Below are 17,101 nucleotides of genomic sequence, written 5' to 3' on the forward strand. Positions count from 1 at the left end.
CATTTTAATTTGTTTTATTATTATTACTTTATTGCAAGATAATACAGTATATGCAGGTTTTCTTCAATTTCATATGAAATGGCCTCTCGTCGTGAGAGCCATCTGTGGTCATGATTGCTTGCACCATCTGCACTCATTCGCTTTAGCCCTTAGCTCCATTTGATTGGAAGAAAATCCCTGGAAATCCAGCCTCTAACTGAAATGACAGAGACATGTTTGTCCTCCTTACCCTGCAAAATGTGTCAACACAAACAAACAGATGGCAAGATAAGGCAAAGCCATATTGTTTTCCCCGAATTTCCCCACCCCCCCACTTGAACGTCCCTCCTATAAAAGCTTTCGCTCCCTTATATACAGCTGATGTTTGTATGCGTTTATATGTGATCCAGCCCAAATCTATTTGTCGTAATTATATTTTAATGCAATCAAAACACATATTTAATTTCGGCTTCCCATTGTGATCTTCTACTAGGGTCATTATGAGTAGAAAGCAGCCGGAGTGTAATCAACACAGCTGTATAAATATACAGTGTTAACGCTAATGCTCTTCCTCCCTCCACCTGATCTGATTATTAGCGGTTTCTAAAGAGCAGATAAACACCATTGATTTAGCTGCTGTAACTGAATGCCATATTGCCCATCAGCCCACTCGCTAAAGGAAGCGCCACTAATCGAAAGATATGCACTTCATTTTTATTTTTATTGGTTATCGCGATAACTGGTGTGAGGGACAGGGCATTTTGATGGATGTAGGCAGTTGAGCTTTCCAATATCTCTATTCATGCTATTAAAAAGCAATGCAGTCAATTAAGCCACAATCACTTGGTCTGAATAATGGAGAATGGGACAAGCAGAATCCCTCTCACACTCCCCCTTCATCAGGCTCATAATCAGGACAAATGAAGGCCAATATCTGTATGAAGTATGCAGCGAATATCTCTTTCTGTTGGGCTGGCATTTCTGGAGACGCTTAATGATTCAAATGACTAATGTGTCATCTTTACATTGCTGAGCTGTAGTTTCTTCTGTTGGCCTCTGAATGCCATTACCTGATGAGCTGCTGTAAAACACTGATGGTGCTGTAGATGTGATGATAAGACACAACAAAGGCAAAGCAGCATATGGACGGGACGGAGGAAATTCAGAACAGGTCAGCGATTTGAGGTTTTTGCCAAGTGTGTGAATTTTTAAACAGATTTCAGAGAGGTCAGCTTTTTAAAAGGACATTTTATAGTTCGTTTTAAGTTGTGGCTCATTTTGCAGAGTCCAGATTTTGTCACCACTAACATAGCTTAACAAAATAATCACCTATTTTAAAGACAAATTTTACTGTGATTCCATGTAAAGTGTCTTACAACACTTATCTAAGTTAAGCCAAACTTATCTTACCTATGTTAGATACCAAAATCCAGTATCACATGACTGTAGATAGATATACTGTATCAATTAACCATTTTTTTTTTTGTTTGTTTACGATTTTCTACTCCCTCCTACACAACTTCTCAAAACTTCACCTTTCCCTCCTCATCTGTCTCTAAAATGTAATTTTACCCCCAAGACTTAAATTTCTGTATAATTAGTGTAAGGCTTTTAAATAGTAATGCCCGCCTTGAGAGAATATTTCAATATTTCAGATAGAGTTCTAATTAACTTTAGTATCAAACTGAAAGTGGCAAATTGTTTCATGCTGCTGAAGCAGGTAGCATGCGGCGCAGCTCCGCAGACACAAGAGATTGACTGTCGCCTTCACGCTTTAACTTTGCCAAATTTAGCCTCTTCTGTTAATGCTTGAAACATCAGTCTGCCTCCACCCCTTCACTTCTACCCCCTCCCCTCAGCAACCCCCTCTTAATTAACCTTCTTGCAGTTTTGCCACTGAAATTAAAAGTGGGAGAGGAGAGAAGTAAAAAGGCATCTAATTAATTGCACCGTAAAATGGTGGAAATTAATCAGAACTGGAGGTGCAGGATTAAATTAGTTAATCAAAGAATGGCTTTTAACCCCAGGAACAGAGATGGAACTTTACACTCCTTCTGAGGGAGATGGAAAAACAAAGCCACAGAACGCTTATCTCTCTTATAGTGAAATTAATACGTGGTAATAGGCAGCGAAACGTGTGGCCGTGCCGGTCCTCAATTATCACGGCTGATTCGAAACACCTTCCAGCGACGGCCCGCGTTTAAAAACGTGTTAACGGACTTTGCGACGGCATGCTAATGTTGCCTAAATTATTAGTATCAGTGCGCCTTGAGCTCTAATCAGCAAATCGCAGACACTTTTTCTCCCCCCACCCAGACGTCAACCTTAATTTCACACAATTTTGTCTGCACACTTCAAAAGGATGTTTACTGACATTTGCTAACCTTTAAACCCAGTAAACGGCTAGATGAGGGCAACGCAGACACTTTATTTTCAGATTCTGACATTTGACAAGGGACAGGCCTATCTGACTTGCACATACAGCTGAGGCATTGTGCCTTAAAACACACGTCTAGTTTTGACATTTCTAATTCTGTCTCAGGCCTCATTCTTAAGCTGCATTCTTCACTCATGATTCCCAGCCTTCACTTCCTGTAGAGAGAGCTGACATGCTCCAGGCTGCACAACCAGAAATTATCTATTTGTAATTTGGAGCTATTTTGGGCCCGGTCCTGGTTAAGTGTTGAGTCCTTGGCTGTTTCAAGCCCCATTCAAGATTAATGACTTTAGACAGGCCCTGAGCAATGAGGGAAACAATCCGGACTGTGTCAGGCAGGATATTACATTGACACATCCTGCGGCTGACAGCTTGTGTCTTTCAGCTGGTGAGGTGAGCACCTAGTCTGCGGAGCAACAGCCTTCACTGCTCGCCTCTCTGACAAACACGATATGCAGTACAGTATGGAATGGCCTACATTGCAAACCCTTTCAGCAGAATCGCATTGGCAATGCAATGTATTCAGTCTACCTATTTTTTATCTTTCCATATTCTGATATAAGTATTAATGCAATGTGCCTCTACCTGCATTTTTGAAAAACTCCAAACTCAAAATTCACTACAGTAAAACGACAGCATTTTTATTCCGTTCTAACAATAAGTTATGATTATAGGGGCAGATCCGTGAATAAAAAAAGTGTATGTTTGTAAGGTATCTTGCACGCCAAAACACTTTTAACTTTAATGTTTTGTAAACCAGCACATTTTGATGTTTGCATCACATGAACAGCTGTGTAAGTCTGGGTTTTCTGACATAGTAAACTTGCTCAGTAGCGCACCCGGTACAGCTTTTGAAAGTGTTGCTACATTTTTAAGAAGCAATGCAATATCATTCTGCAAAAATCTTTCCACAGGCACATTATTTTTTTGTCAGTGAGCCTGATCATGTTACTTAATTTATCATTTAGAGCCATATTTTATTTTTTAAATGAGGGAGAAATAGTAAAATAGCAAGACTAATATTGAAACTAATAAGTATTAATATTAATCTTTATCATATATACTAGTGCAACCTATTACAGACCCTTATTGTCTAGTGAGGAAATCTCACTTTACTACAAATTGTGAAAACTAAGAATAAAAGTAAAAGTGACTAGCCTACTTAATATACGTTTGCTAAGGAAGTTAAAATAACAAACATAAAGATCAGTTTAATAGCCAAAAAAAAAAAAAAAAAAAGATAAAGCAGAGAATAACAGCTTAAACAGTCTCCTAGTTAGCTATCATAAAACAGGGCAAGACCTTCATTCATCATCATAAACTTGCATGTGACTCAAGCAATGAAAAACAGACTGACACAGGAAAATACGTTCTTTTCTGTAAATCTCACAATAATAAAATATGCGATGCTCATAAATAGCAAATGTGCTCAAGGATAAACTATAATAAGCCAACAAAAGCTTTTAAAATGTAAAAAAAAAAAAAAAAAAATCCTACTAAATCACATATTCACATAAAAATAGCCCTATAGCACAAACAAATAAATTTCAGTGGGATTTAAAGTAGATGACTTGCTTGATAAAGGTGAGAAAGATGAGAAATGTGGCTATGTGGCTTTGCTGGAAGTGTTTCTTTGTTGCACCCATAATATTCCTCTCTCTCTTTTTATCCTCTTTTCTTATGTCTCACACTCTTTTTCTTTCCTTTTCTTTTTCCTCTCTGTTGGTGGGATGGTGAGTGTGAGGTTTCATTACTATATTTCAGATCGGAGACAAAAAAAAAAAAAAAAAGAAGAAAAAAATGTATAATAGTAATTACTACTATTAGCGAACTCCCTATCACTGGCCTGTGCAATGACATGACTAATTATTAGCGAGTGACTATTATGGCTGAAAAGTATATTATTCTTCTAGATTCTTTGGGGGAGCTGATGACATTAATTAATGGTCTTATAGAGACACAGATGGGGTCTTGACTGGCCACCCACGCAAGTCAACGCTTCTGGCATTAAAAGGCCACAGGCTGCTGTGGGGGTTTGGCTAAAAGGGATATTTCACTGGAACACTTTCACATGCTTAAAAATCACACTCTCAAAAGTGAACAATGTACAAAGATAGATTTTGGTGGTAAAAAACGTAGCATATATATATATATATATATATATATATATAGATAGATAGATAGATAGATAGATAGATAGATAGATAGATATAGTAGTGAGTATCATGGTGCATCTCTCCTATCATTCTGCAACACAAGCCGGGGAGAGTGCCTGCTGGGAAGGCCAATTTATTCTGGTGGGTGACTGTTGTGTTGGCCATGCTGGTTAGCATCTCTCTTTCTCTCCGCCTCTCGGTGAGTCATTGCTGTGTGGCAGAGTGTGTGGATTCTGTCGAGCGCTTCCAGATGGAGCTCTATGCTGGGCAAGCAAGGCCTAACGCAGACTATGACCACTGGAAAAGAAGATTGATTTCCTCTGTGGTGTACGACATGCCACGCACCAAAGCTTCACTCTCAAGCTGCACTGAGGAACCCCAAAACATGCTGTTTTCTCTCAGAAACAATCGGTGCATGTGTAGAGAGACCGTGAGCACAGAACGGACTGTTTGTCTCCATTTCCTGTGGGCAGCTGGGGGGAAAAGGGCTTTTGTAATGCCAGCCTTGGGATTGATTGTGAATGATGTTGTTTTGCGCTGTCTTTCACCCTAAACACGTACAGTATGACTGCAACTGAAAAAAAAACTATTATAATAATAATAGAAAAAATAAAATTAAAATAAAATAAAATGGCACAATTTAACTGTCCATAACCCTACTTTATTCTCTTCCTGTAGACTCTTCATCGAGATGGACGAAGAGAGAGCACTGTAAGCACCCTCTACATTTCAGCCTCCAACATTGAAACCGGGCAGAAGATCATCTGCCGGGCGTCCAACAAGGCCGTGCCCAATGGGAAAGAGACTGGTGTCACTATTGACATTCAACGTAAGTGATGTTACTCTCAGATTGTTTCCTTTTTTTAATGTACTTGCACAAAGTCAGCATTTATATCTTTCTTTTGTTTTGGATCATGCTCGCTTTCCACTAAATTAAAACTTCTAAGTACATTGTGATACTAATTTAAGAGCACTTATATTTTTTGTATTAATGGGAGAATTGTCTGCTGGATTGTCATAATTGATGTAGATTGGTAAATCCTCTTGCGATAAATAAACGTTTGCTGGTATTGTTAACAATTCAAAAATGGGCAAAAAAATTTAAAGTCACCACAATGTGGCTTCTAGTAACCCTTAAAATGGTTTTAAATTCTAATCAGTTCCAAATAGACATAAATCATGTTTTTACCCTTTAAATATTCAGTAAAAAAAAAAAAAAAAAAAAAAAAAATCACATTTAATTTCACATCTCACCCACTCATTCTAGTTCATACTTTCTGCCCGTTTAGAGGAAATCTCTTCTCACAAATTGGCACTGAACAATACCATTATACTTGCATTGCTTGAAGCCTCAAACCCTCATCAATAATGTTAACTATGACTAATAAAACAGAACATGGTATTTAGAGACCCATTACCAGAGACAGATCCATTGTGCAACTTTATGCATGACATAAGGAGCACCTTGTAACACAAAAGGGATCCCGGTGCAGGCTGAGGCACTGTGGAGCAGAGCAGATATTAAAGATGATTAACATTTGTTAGTGTTGCACCAGCTTAAAAGCTTGCACGGATGTGTTTATCCAAAGCACCAGACAGCAGATATGGTATAGCACTTTCAGTAGTAGTAATATTTTGCATTTGTGTGTGTGTGTGTGTGTGTGTGTGTGTGTGTCATATTAAGAATGTTTCACAAAAAAATAGACTCCAAAGCAAAACAGAATTAATAGATACAGTAGCTAGATAGATAGCTACTATAGAGACATAGAGAGACAGAGATACGTAAATAGATATTTAATGATAATGAAGCCTATTTTTAGGACATAATTTGCACATTATCTTCTTTGTTTCATATATACGACTATATTGCATTATCACCAAGCAACAGAGTGTGAACACAGACAGGCAGAGATACAAAACACAGTGAAACGTTCAGTTGTAAGAAATATTTGGACTAACTGTTGTAAAAATTTATGACATTCCCTTCACTCATTTCTATGTCTCCCATTCGCTCTTCTGCAAATGCTCTGTAGACGCGCAGAGATGCTGTACACTCCAATGCTGTCCAGATCTGTTCCCTATTATATCGCCTGTGTTTTAATTAAACCACGCGAGAAATCAGGCCTACTATAATTGCCACAGAGCAGACAAATTTGCCAAGTCTCTGCACTCTCTAATTTCATTACCCCACTCTCACCACCTCTCCACAGAAAGATGGAAATATTTCAAATGTATCACAGAGACGAGCAGTCGTGTTGCAAAATTCTGCACGGCTGAAAGGAACATCCCTGAGAGAGAGGCAGGTGAATGTGGAACGGGAGCCATGAAAAGAGGATAATGAGGTTTTCAGAATTACATGCAGTCAGAGGCCTAGTCCGATTCTGAATGACTAAATGAATACCCGTCTGAGTGGGATACATTTACATCACCCTGCTGAGCTGGTGCTCTGCAAAGCATGAGACATTAACTCAGAAGAAGCGAACAAATAGAGACGGTGAATGGTAAGCGATGACGGCAAGCTCTCCCTCTGAGGATCAAACACTAGCAGGTGTTTAATGAATAAGTTATGGCCGAATCGGCAGGTGGGATGAAGCTAAGGATGCAAACCCGTTGTGGAAGGGTACGAGTGTTTCCACTGGCGCATCCTCCAGGCCACAGGGGGGGCTGTGTAACCATGCAAATCAGTTAATATTGATGAAGGACAGCTGTCTGTTGATGCACAAAACAGATGATTCAGGGAAAAGAGAATTGCGCACCTCGCACTCCACTGCAGCACGCAACCATTGAACTCACTGAGATCATTCCAGTGGAAATGATCTAAGCGTTTCATATGAATAAATGAAGTTGATGCATAATTACATAGAAAAGTGTGATCTCACAAGCATTCCCTCAACTGTTCAATCACGAGTATGTTTAACCCATTTAATCCCACCGCTTACAATAGTGACCCTAAAAAAAAGTTATTCATGAATGCTATAAATTCAGACCTACTAATCTATTCGTATACTGTTTTTCACATATACTATTTGGCATTTAAAATTAGGAATAGTTGAATATAGGGATTAAAGGAATCACCACCAAAAGAAAGAGCAACTGAGGAAATGAATCTATTCATAGAACTGAATCAAATGATTAGAGTCGATGAAATGAATCGAATGCCCTCTATTAGCTCTTATGGCTCTTCTAGGAAAGTAAAAAATAATAAATAAAGAACGTATTTGCCATACTCCCTGAAAATAAACAACCTGTAGGTGGGGACAGCTGTGCAGTTCCCAGACTCCGTCTTAGCAAGAGTAATGAGAATGAAAAAGAAAAATCAATAGGTTTTATTTGACTTTTTTCTCTTTGTGTATGTGGTGTGCGTGCGTGTGTAGCAGGATCGATGTTTTGAGTGCAGCGCGGTGAACATGTTGCCATGTACCCTACACAGGCTGAGACACAGAACAGACAGAGAATCGATGGCTGACCCCAGGTGAACGACAGATATTTTTTCGTCTGCCTGTTTAAGGGAGTGACAAAAGAGTAAGATGAGAACCTTAAAGAAAAAAGGAAACCAGGAAATATTAAAATATCGGTCAGAGACTTTGATATATTTCTTTAGCCAAATGAAAGATACAAAAGGGGCGGTCACACTAGACTTTAAACGTGCAAAATTATTTCAGACGCCGCTGCCATGGGCAGGAGCAAGATAAAACGGTCTCTACTCAATTATCACAACATGGATTAATATGTGCTTGTACTGTGTCTTTTGCGACGGCGTCGAAGGCGTCTTATTAAATTGTATTCTCTACATTTCTCTCTATGTAAATATATACACCCTAAGCAATAAATATTATAAAACGTCCTCATTCAAATGTACCATCTGTTCCTGTTTCCACTGACACTATGAACCATGCAGCTTCTTCTTTTTATTTTTTTTTAAATGATCTTTTACATATGTATTATATAAAATAGGACGCTGCGCTACAGCCAAAGTTATTTAGCGCTTCTTTCATTTTTGAATTTCTGTACAGAGAGGTCACGCTGTGACGTATCGATCTTCTACTGCTCCCACATCTTCACGTCATGCGAATTCGCAGGTCAGAGTGCACCAAACTTGAACTTTGGAACGCAGCGAAATGCAATTTTTTTTCGCATGAGCTTGCGTTTCCGGTCTGACACATTCGCATGCATATGAATGAAAGTCAATGGAACTAAAAGTGCAGTGTGAACGCCCCTTTACTAAGACTCCAGCTCCACTGGATGAGTGGATGAATAAAAGAGGGATGTGTGCGTGCATTTCATCACGTCCATCCTCTAATATGCCCACTCTAGCTATTGTCAGTCCTCATTCAGAGTCCACTAATTGACCACTTGGTTCAATGTGATAATGTCATCTGCAACAAAAGTAATTAAAGGCTTTCTGGATTTTTTTCTCAGCTCAGATAATTCTCATTCTGATCAGTGCAGACCTCTGAGACAGCCGCTAGCTTTCGGTCGAAATGAGGCCTAAATGAGACGAGTCCAAACATTTCCACCATAAAATTGTCCATTTCAATGCATGTTCCTGCCTGTATTTGCAGTAATTTAAACACAGGAATTAGATTGACATCAGAAATTTAGCTAAACATAAGCCCCGCTAGGACCATTTGACCTGAGGTTAAGCGAATTTGCATCTAAATCTGAAATTTACTGGAAAATCAAAGTGGGCATTTCTTTAAGTTCCTAAAGACTTCATATGGTACTGGCATTAGTGAGGTCACATAACTCGGCAGCAAAACCAGCTGCTCTCGCAAATCCCTGCATTCTATTTCCAATGCAAATTATGAAAAAAAAAAAAAAACTACAGATAAACAAATTCACAAAATTTTCTTAAGAAAAAAGGACAATGTATAACCCAGGGTTATTCAAATCTTACCCTGGAGGGCCAGTGCACTGCAGAGTTTAGCTCCAACCCTGATCAAATCCACCTACCTTTGATTTTCTAATGATCCCAAAGACATTGATTAACAGGCTCAGGTGTGTTTGATCAGGGTTGGAGCTAAACTCTACAGAGCATTGGCCCTCCAGGGCAAGATTTGAATAACCCTGGTATTTCAGGGTATTACAGCTCCATGGAGCAAAAACTGCAGAGTTTCATTGCACAGAACTAAAGCGCTAGCTCAAAAACACTATATCACTACAACACTACATTTTGAAGTGAGAAGAAAGCTTAGCTATAGTGAACTCAGTGATTATACTTTTTCGGTCCTCGACTAAGCACTTATTTGGGTTTGGTACCATCACAAACAATCTGTCATCTTCTGGGATTGGACTGTTCATATCATCAGAGTTGCATTTCTACCTAAAGATGTTGATTTTTTTGAAGGCAGCTGTCTAAAGTATTGAACAAGAACATAGTTTGTGTTACATTGTCAGTATATTATTAGCTGTTTGATAATGTAGTCAAGCCAAATGATAACAATATCAGCTTTGTGTCTGATGCACTATGTTTCTGATGGACTTATAGAGGACAATGTATAATTCACTCATTTATTTTCCTTCAGAATCAGTTTCTGGTTCAAATACATATGGATAAATTAATCAAATATTGCCATTGTGTACCATTTAATAAAGTTAACAGAGTGAAAGTGGAGCAGGCAGTCTGAGCTGGTGTGATTTAATGGAGGCGGGGCTAATTTGCATATTCACGGTCCCCAGTATACTTAATGAGGCAAGAGCGTAGAGTTATATCCAAGCCATTTTAAGACATTACGACATTTAAGCATTTTAATAGGAAGAAATTTTGAAAATGCAAATTCTGAGTTTTAGTACGTAAAATTTGTGACTACAGGGAGATTTTACAGCATACAGTAAATTAGTGATACATAAAGTAGATTAAGTCATATTGTGCGTGTGTGTGTGACTTTCTACATTGCTTATAACTTTCTGCATTATAATTTAAAAAATTCCTGCCAGGAACCTTTACTTTGTTGCCAAAATAAACTCACTGCAAAGGACCTTAATATAAACTGTGAACTGTGTTCGCAGAAAGCACAAGAGTTGATGTGAGACCTCAGTGTCAGTGAAACCCGCGCTGTGGCACAGATTCAGTCGAGTTATAAAGAGATTAAATCGCCCTCCTCCCACCGATACGAGGCCATCAGCTCTCTCTTTCTCACCGAGAACAGCTGGCCACTCTGACCCGGGGAGAATGGAAATCAAGCTTTAAGAAAGACAGAGAAGCCATTTTCTTTGGCATCTTCCTCGCAACTCTGGGGAAGTTGGCCGATTGTTCAAAACCGCCATCTGCTCTTCGCTTTGAACTTCCGATCAAAAGCTGTCAACTCACCCCCCCCAAACCTTTTATTTTATATAATTATTTTTTTAGATCGCTCCTCTCCTCCAATCCCATTGTTTTGAGGGCTGTCAGTGTTGCTGCCGTGTTTCAGACCTTCGTGTTCTCCCTGCTGATGAAGCAGAGGAATTAGCGGAGCTGAATATTGATGGCCTGTCGCGTTCCTCTCAGGCCGGAGAGACTCATGCATTTATACATCAAAGTGACAAACAGACTTCTTTATTAAGACACTGTCTGTCCATAGATTTGGGGGTCACAGGGGGTCTTGGCAAGCTTCTGCCAGCCTGCCTCTGGAGCCCGGGCTTTTGAGAGGCACTAGTCAATCCTCTAGAGCCAAACGTCCATCTAAAATGCTTATTTCATTATTTAAGACAGAAAGTTAGTCTCACTCTTTGGCTGTGTCATAAGTAGATGACACATTTGATGGCTTTCCTGTCCCTCAAGGATCACTCTCAAAAGACTTGAACTGACATCAAAGGCAATCATGATGTACGTGCTTCAAAACAGCCAAGGCCAAAATGAATGTTAACATCATTCAGTGTTTTTAAAGGGACAGTTCAGCCGAAAATTCTGTCATCATTAATTCACCGAGTTATTCATACAAGTTGTTTCAAACCTGTGTGAGTTTCTTTATTCTATTGAATACGAAATAAGATGTTCTGAAGAATATCAGTAAGCAAACAATTAATGTAATCTTATGATTTTATCTATCTTATTTAAGGAGATGCCCAAACAGAGCAGAAATTTGGCCAATCGTAAGATTAAAGTCTGAAAATGGAAATATATGATTTTTATAAAGTCACTTAGTTAGATATTTATAACAGTATAGCAGACTTCATAAATATAGTGATATAAATATCAGTCACTCTGTATCCTCCAGTAATGTCTTAGATCAAAGATCTGTAATTGTTAGTGTGTTGAACAAATATTGCAATGTAATGCAATGATGAACGTGAGAAGAACAAATAAACTGTCTGTTTATATATATATATTGAGTTATTGTGCATGACCATGTTCTAGATCCCTTAAACTGACCCAATACCTAAACTTTGACAATATCTTACAAACTATTAAGTAGCTTAGCATTAGTATAGGAGTTTATTGAGGGAAAACGAATAGTTAATGCATGTTCCCTAATCTAAAGTGTTACTATAAAAGTTTTTTCATACATTTACATTATAAAAATCAGTAAATATTTCTCAGCAAAAGGCACATGAACCATAAGCTGAAGGGTGTTTTTATCATTATGCTAAAAGCCTTCTTTACTGGTTAAAATTATCAATCAGACGACAGAAAGCATGTAGAACATTGTGTAACTGATCCGATACCCTCCTACCTGCATGCTCAATTAGCCAGAGTAAAGGCTTTACACGTATCCTGCTGGTAACCGGGCAGCACACAGCACTGATCAGTCTGTCCGCGGTTGTGCTGGTGTGTCCCGCGGGCTCAGGAATGACGGCTGGTGTTGTTCAGCCAGAGAACAACCTGGCACAGGTGTGTGTGGTTGAAAAGGCAGATGGGGAAAGGGCAGCACCTGCACCCACCGCTGGGATGCCACTCTGCCCAGCTGTGCTCCTGCGGGCCACATACTGCACTTCAGAGCAGACATGCGCCCACACACAACAGCAGCGGCCCGGTGACTCCAGCTGAGTCAGGCCTGTCTTCTTTTGGTGTGCTGATCTGTGCTGTTGAATACAGCCGTGCCAGCACAGACTAAATCAGTGTTACTTGAGTGTAATAAGACACAGAAAACATACATGTAGAATAGCTAGCTCTCAAACGCATGACTAGCTCTGGGTTTCTCTTTCTCTCTCTTCTCAATCTGTATCTGTTCCCTGTGGACGGGGAATCGCTGATGTGTGCTGCCTAGCATCTGCGCTTACCACTGTCCGGTCTTGGTAAAAGCACAACAATTAGGTCTCTTTTCCTTTTTTAGCCTCACAAGAGACCCAGAAAGCTGTTTTTGTTGTACATCGTCATTGTTCTCAGCGGGCAATACAAAATTAGGCCTGGCATGAGAGACATATGAGGGACATGCTGCATCTAATAATACTTTTTTCACATTTAAATATGTAAACAAAGGTTTCTGGTAACACTTTAGATTAGGGAACACATATTTATTATTAACTAAGCATTTTTTTTCAGTAGACTCCTAAATTGCTGCATGTCGATAGAAAGTAAATAGTTATGTTTTGGTATGGGCTAGGGTTAAGGGATCTATAATATGATCATGCACAGTGTTGGGAAGTATAACTAGGTCCATGTTTTGCAATACAGTATGAACACTATAAGTACACTGTATTTTATTATTATTATTATTATTATTATTATTATTATTATTATTATTATATATTAATTTATTTTTTATGTAAGTACATAGTAGTTAAGGGCACCTAATATAAAATTTAAATGCCATTATGTTGTGTTCTTTTGTGTGTGTGTGTGTGTGTGTGTGTGTGTGTGTATGTGTGTGTTTGTGTGTGTGGTGTGTTCTAAATAGTTCTCATTTGCAAAGATAAAAAGGTATACCTCTCATTAGTTGACATACAGTTCTTTAGTTGTTTTTCACAAATTCACATCTTTTGATGATGCAGAGTTAAGACGCTCGCAATTATTTCCTGCCTGAACAATTCCTCAGATAATAGCAAATTTCCACCTGTTGGTTGCAATTAATGTGCATTTATGCTAAAAAAGGGAAGGTTTTCCTATTAGTTTCTTTTGTCTTCTTGCAGACTTGCCGTTGGTGAATCTCTCGGTGGAGCCTCAACCGGTTCTGGAGGGAAACCTGGTGAAGTTTCATTGCTCAGCCAAAGCTAATCCACCAGTCACCCAATACAAGTAAGACACCAAACACAACCGAAAGAAAAATGCCCAGTGATCCAATACTAGATGTGTTTTATAAAATTGCATCCTCTGAGGATGATTAGATGCAGCTAACTCTAATTCACTCTGTTCATCTGACTGGCACATCACTAAGTTGCAGAAACTCTCTGGCATTTAGTTCCAAATATTTTTAGAGCCGTCTCAAAGCTTAAATCCACTATCCTAGCTGGCATCGGTTTGCTATATCTAAGCCAAGACTCGGATTGGGGCACCACATCGGGCATTCAAATCAAAGCAGGGATGTGTCTATCTGACACCCTGATCCAATATCCAAGAATAATGTTTCCTGTCTTCTCCAAACAGATGAGAATGAGGTTGAAATACAGGTTATTTATTTCGTTGAGATGTAGCCTTGGCCTTGCGGAGGCCCAATAGCGAGGCGATTTGTTAGAACATGCTTCCGTGTGGGTTTTAAAACTAGGTGAAAAATAAGAGCAGTAAAATCAATAGTGAAGGGAATTGCACAGCGGTGGATCTTGATGTACTGAGGTATGGAACGGATCCGTGATACAGTTGTAGGTGGGCAAACCGAGTTGTTTCTAGCTTTTAAAATGACAGATACCAGAATCAGACAAGTCTGTGTTTGATTTCCCATCAGGCCTTAGCTGAATGAAGACACATTGGCTTTTTATTTATCTATTTTTTTTCTCCGTTTTTATTTTACACCTGAGTATCAGATATGAAGAGTGAGATGACTAGCTATAACTACTGTACAAAGAATGGCATGATAGCAAGAAGAGGTTAACAATAAGAAACATGTACAAACTTTGTTGCCTTGTTCTTTCCACCTATACATTATTGTCTCTTAATGGGTATGCAATAGGACATACTGCTTCCAGAGTCTTTATTATAAATGACAGACCACTAATATGCACTTAAGCTGTACTTTATTGCTCCATGCATTATTCAACTACTGAAAATATTTTTTTCAGAACCTATTATATCTCCTTTTAGCAGCCAGCGTGCTATTATTTCTAGCTATGCAGTTGTCCATGGACTTTTTTATTTTTACTTTTTAAACATTGTCCTTTGTTTTGTTCCTTTATTCCTGTGAGGTATGTGGCTTTGAATGGCATTGGAGCTGTACATTGTCTCAGAAAACAATGCTAGTTTGTAATAGTCTACTACATCTTGCTTGACCTAGCATTCAGAACTGGCCTACAAGCTAGGATGCTGTGTAATGCAAATTGCATAGATTTTGATCAGTGAATTAAGTAGATTGGGTGCTGAAACAACATGAAAGTGGATGAAAATATTCTTCATATGTGAAGAATCTGTGCATATTTTGAATGTGTGAACTGTGCCGAGTGATGAAATTAAAGCATACATGTTTTCTCTCACTTCAAGGTTGGTTCTGATTCTGCTCCATAAAAAATAAATAAACAAATAAAAATATAAACGTGCAAATTGAATATAATGTTAGCAAGCACTTAATTACATGCTATTTACAGTTAACTGAAAATGACTTAATTATATAGGATGCATATTAAAATTGTATAGTTTTGAGTGTAAATGAATGCAATTAGTTGAACATAAGTGTCACGGTTATGTTCAGTTTAGTTCAGTTCCTGTCATTAGTTACCAGGGTTTCTGATTAGTTAATCCTTGTCCAGCTGTTCCTGCTTAGTTCCCTCATTTACCATGTGTGTGCTTCAGCCAGATTATGTCCTTTGTCAGTTATTAGCTTATGTTATGTGTTGTACCAAAGCAGTACTCTCAGTAAAGTCTGTTTGGAAGCATGCATCTTCCATAGAGGGTTTTTGACCCACTATGCACTGACATGCATTAATGATAAACTAAAACGTATATGTCATGTATTTAACTATGCATTGTGCAAACTGTGTTTAGCACAAATTTGTTTGTATTTATTTAAAAAAAAAAAAATAAAAAATAGAGGAATTCTATTTTATGGAATTTGTACAATTTAGTGAATCAGATTCTGAAACATCACTGACACTGCATGTAAATATTCTTCATATGTGCAGTATTTTTTCAATAAGAAGTTGGTGTGTAAGCAGAGCAATGAATGTTGTGTGTTTTTGCCCGAAGTGTCAGTGTCTTCTCTCACTCCATCAAGATCATAACATGTTAACGGCCCATGAATTCACCACATTAGACTATTAGCAATCCAAATTTGTACAATATTATTAGAAAGAATATGAATTCCTAAATGCTATCCGTCTCAGGACAGTGCACTGAGTTACTCTTTTTCTTCCATGTCTACGGGCCCTGTAGCAAGCGCTGCCATTGATCTGAGAGAACTCAGTGGCTTCTCCCTTGTAAATTTAATAAATGTGTTGATTGACACTTTCCTTGATGACTTTCTCTGTGGGAGAGCAATAAAAATATCAGAGCTAGAGTTTGAATTAATGATAGCCTTCCAAAGAGGATTCACGGACCATTGAAATGTCCCTGACATTAACGTGGGGTCATTTTGTCGCCCATTGATTGAGGGACTAAAAAGTAGAAATGCTATTATTGTGGTGTCAGCATAATGTGATGTGTTGAGGAGTGGTAAGTACCCAGACTCATGTGCAATGAGATGGATCATTACCGGTTGGCTTCATTTTATGGAATGGGAGTCAGGAAAGATATGGACTTCAACTGCTCCCCGAATAGTGTCTTAAGAGTGGACGTGCTAGGGGAATATAATACACTAAAACCATGCACCGATATATAATGGTTTATATTGTTACTTTCTGTTATTTTTGTAATTTTAATATTGTATTTATTGATTTATTTTCACACTTAATAACATTTTTACATTTAATCAATCAATCAATCAATCAATCATGGACATTAAGACAAATCAAGTGATCGTGGTTCATATTATTTTTATTTATAATTTAACTGATTTGTATTGCATTTTTATCTTTTTCATTGTATTTAATTATTTATTTATTTTTATTCAATTATATTTGTGTGTATACAGTACATACTGTATACAAATACAAGTTTGTGTTTGTGCAAACATTTTGTTTTTTTCAATTTTATTTTAATATCCCTTATCTACAATATGTTTAAGAAAGAAAAAAACAAAAATCCTTTGATTCCTGAACAAACAAGCAGGTTTACTCCCAAATTATCACAATAACAATTATGTTGGAGGCGTTGTGCTTGTTAGTTGTGGCTGTTTTGGGGCTAGTTAAGCCGTGTTGTGCGTCTCTGCAGTGATGTCTTTGACACAGCCGATGAAGAGGTTTTCATGGTGGGCTGCTCGCTTCGCTCATCAAGCGTTTGATGTGCACACACAGATACGGGCGCAGCCGCTGTTTGTTTTCCATGACCGCGTTCCCCAGCGACTCAGAGAAGCAGCCAGACATGATTCAT

General features: G+C 38.3%; 1 protein-coding gene across 4 annotated transcripts in view; it reads left to right on the forward strand.

Annotated features, from left to right (window-relative positions):
* LOC127977519 (kin of IRRE-like protein 3) overlaps positions 1-17,101 on the forward strand; it is a 192,255-nt gene that overhangs the window by 143,558 nt on the left and 31,596 nt on the right. For all 4 annotated transcript variants that reach the window (XM_052582407.1, XM_052582409.1, XM_052582408.1 and 1 more), the window contains exons 5-6: positions 5,251-5,401; positions 13,621-13,726. In XM_052582407.1, coding sequence (XP_052438367.1) covers positions 5,251-5,401; positions 13,621-13,726 — 257 coding nt within the window. The remainder of the gene's footprint in view (positions 1-5,250; positions 5,402-13,620; positions 13,727-17,101) is intronic.

The sequence above is a fragment of the Carassius gibelio genome, chromosome B18 (genome assembly GCF_023724105.1).
Source record: "Carassius gibelio isolate Cgi1373 ecotype wild population from Czech Republic chromosome B18, carGib1.2-hapl.c, whole genome shotgun sequence".
Lineage (NCBI taxonomy): Eukaryota > Metazoa > Chordata > Actinopteri > Cypriniformes > Cyprinidae > Carassius > Carassius gibelio.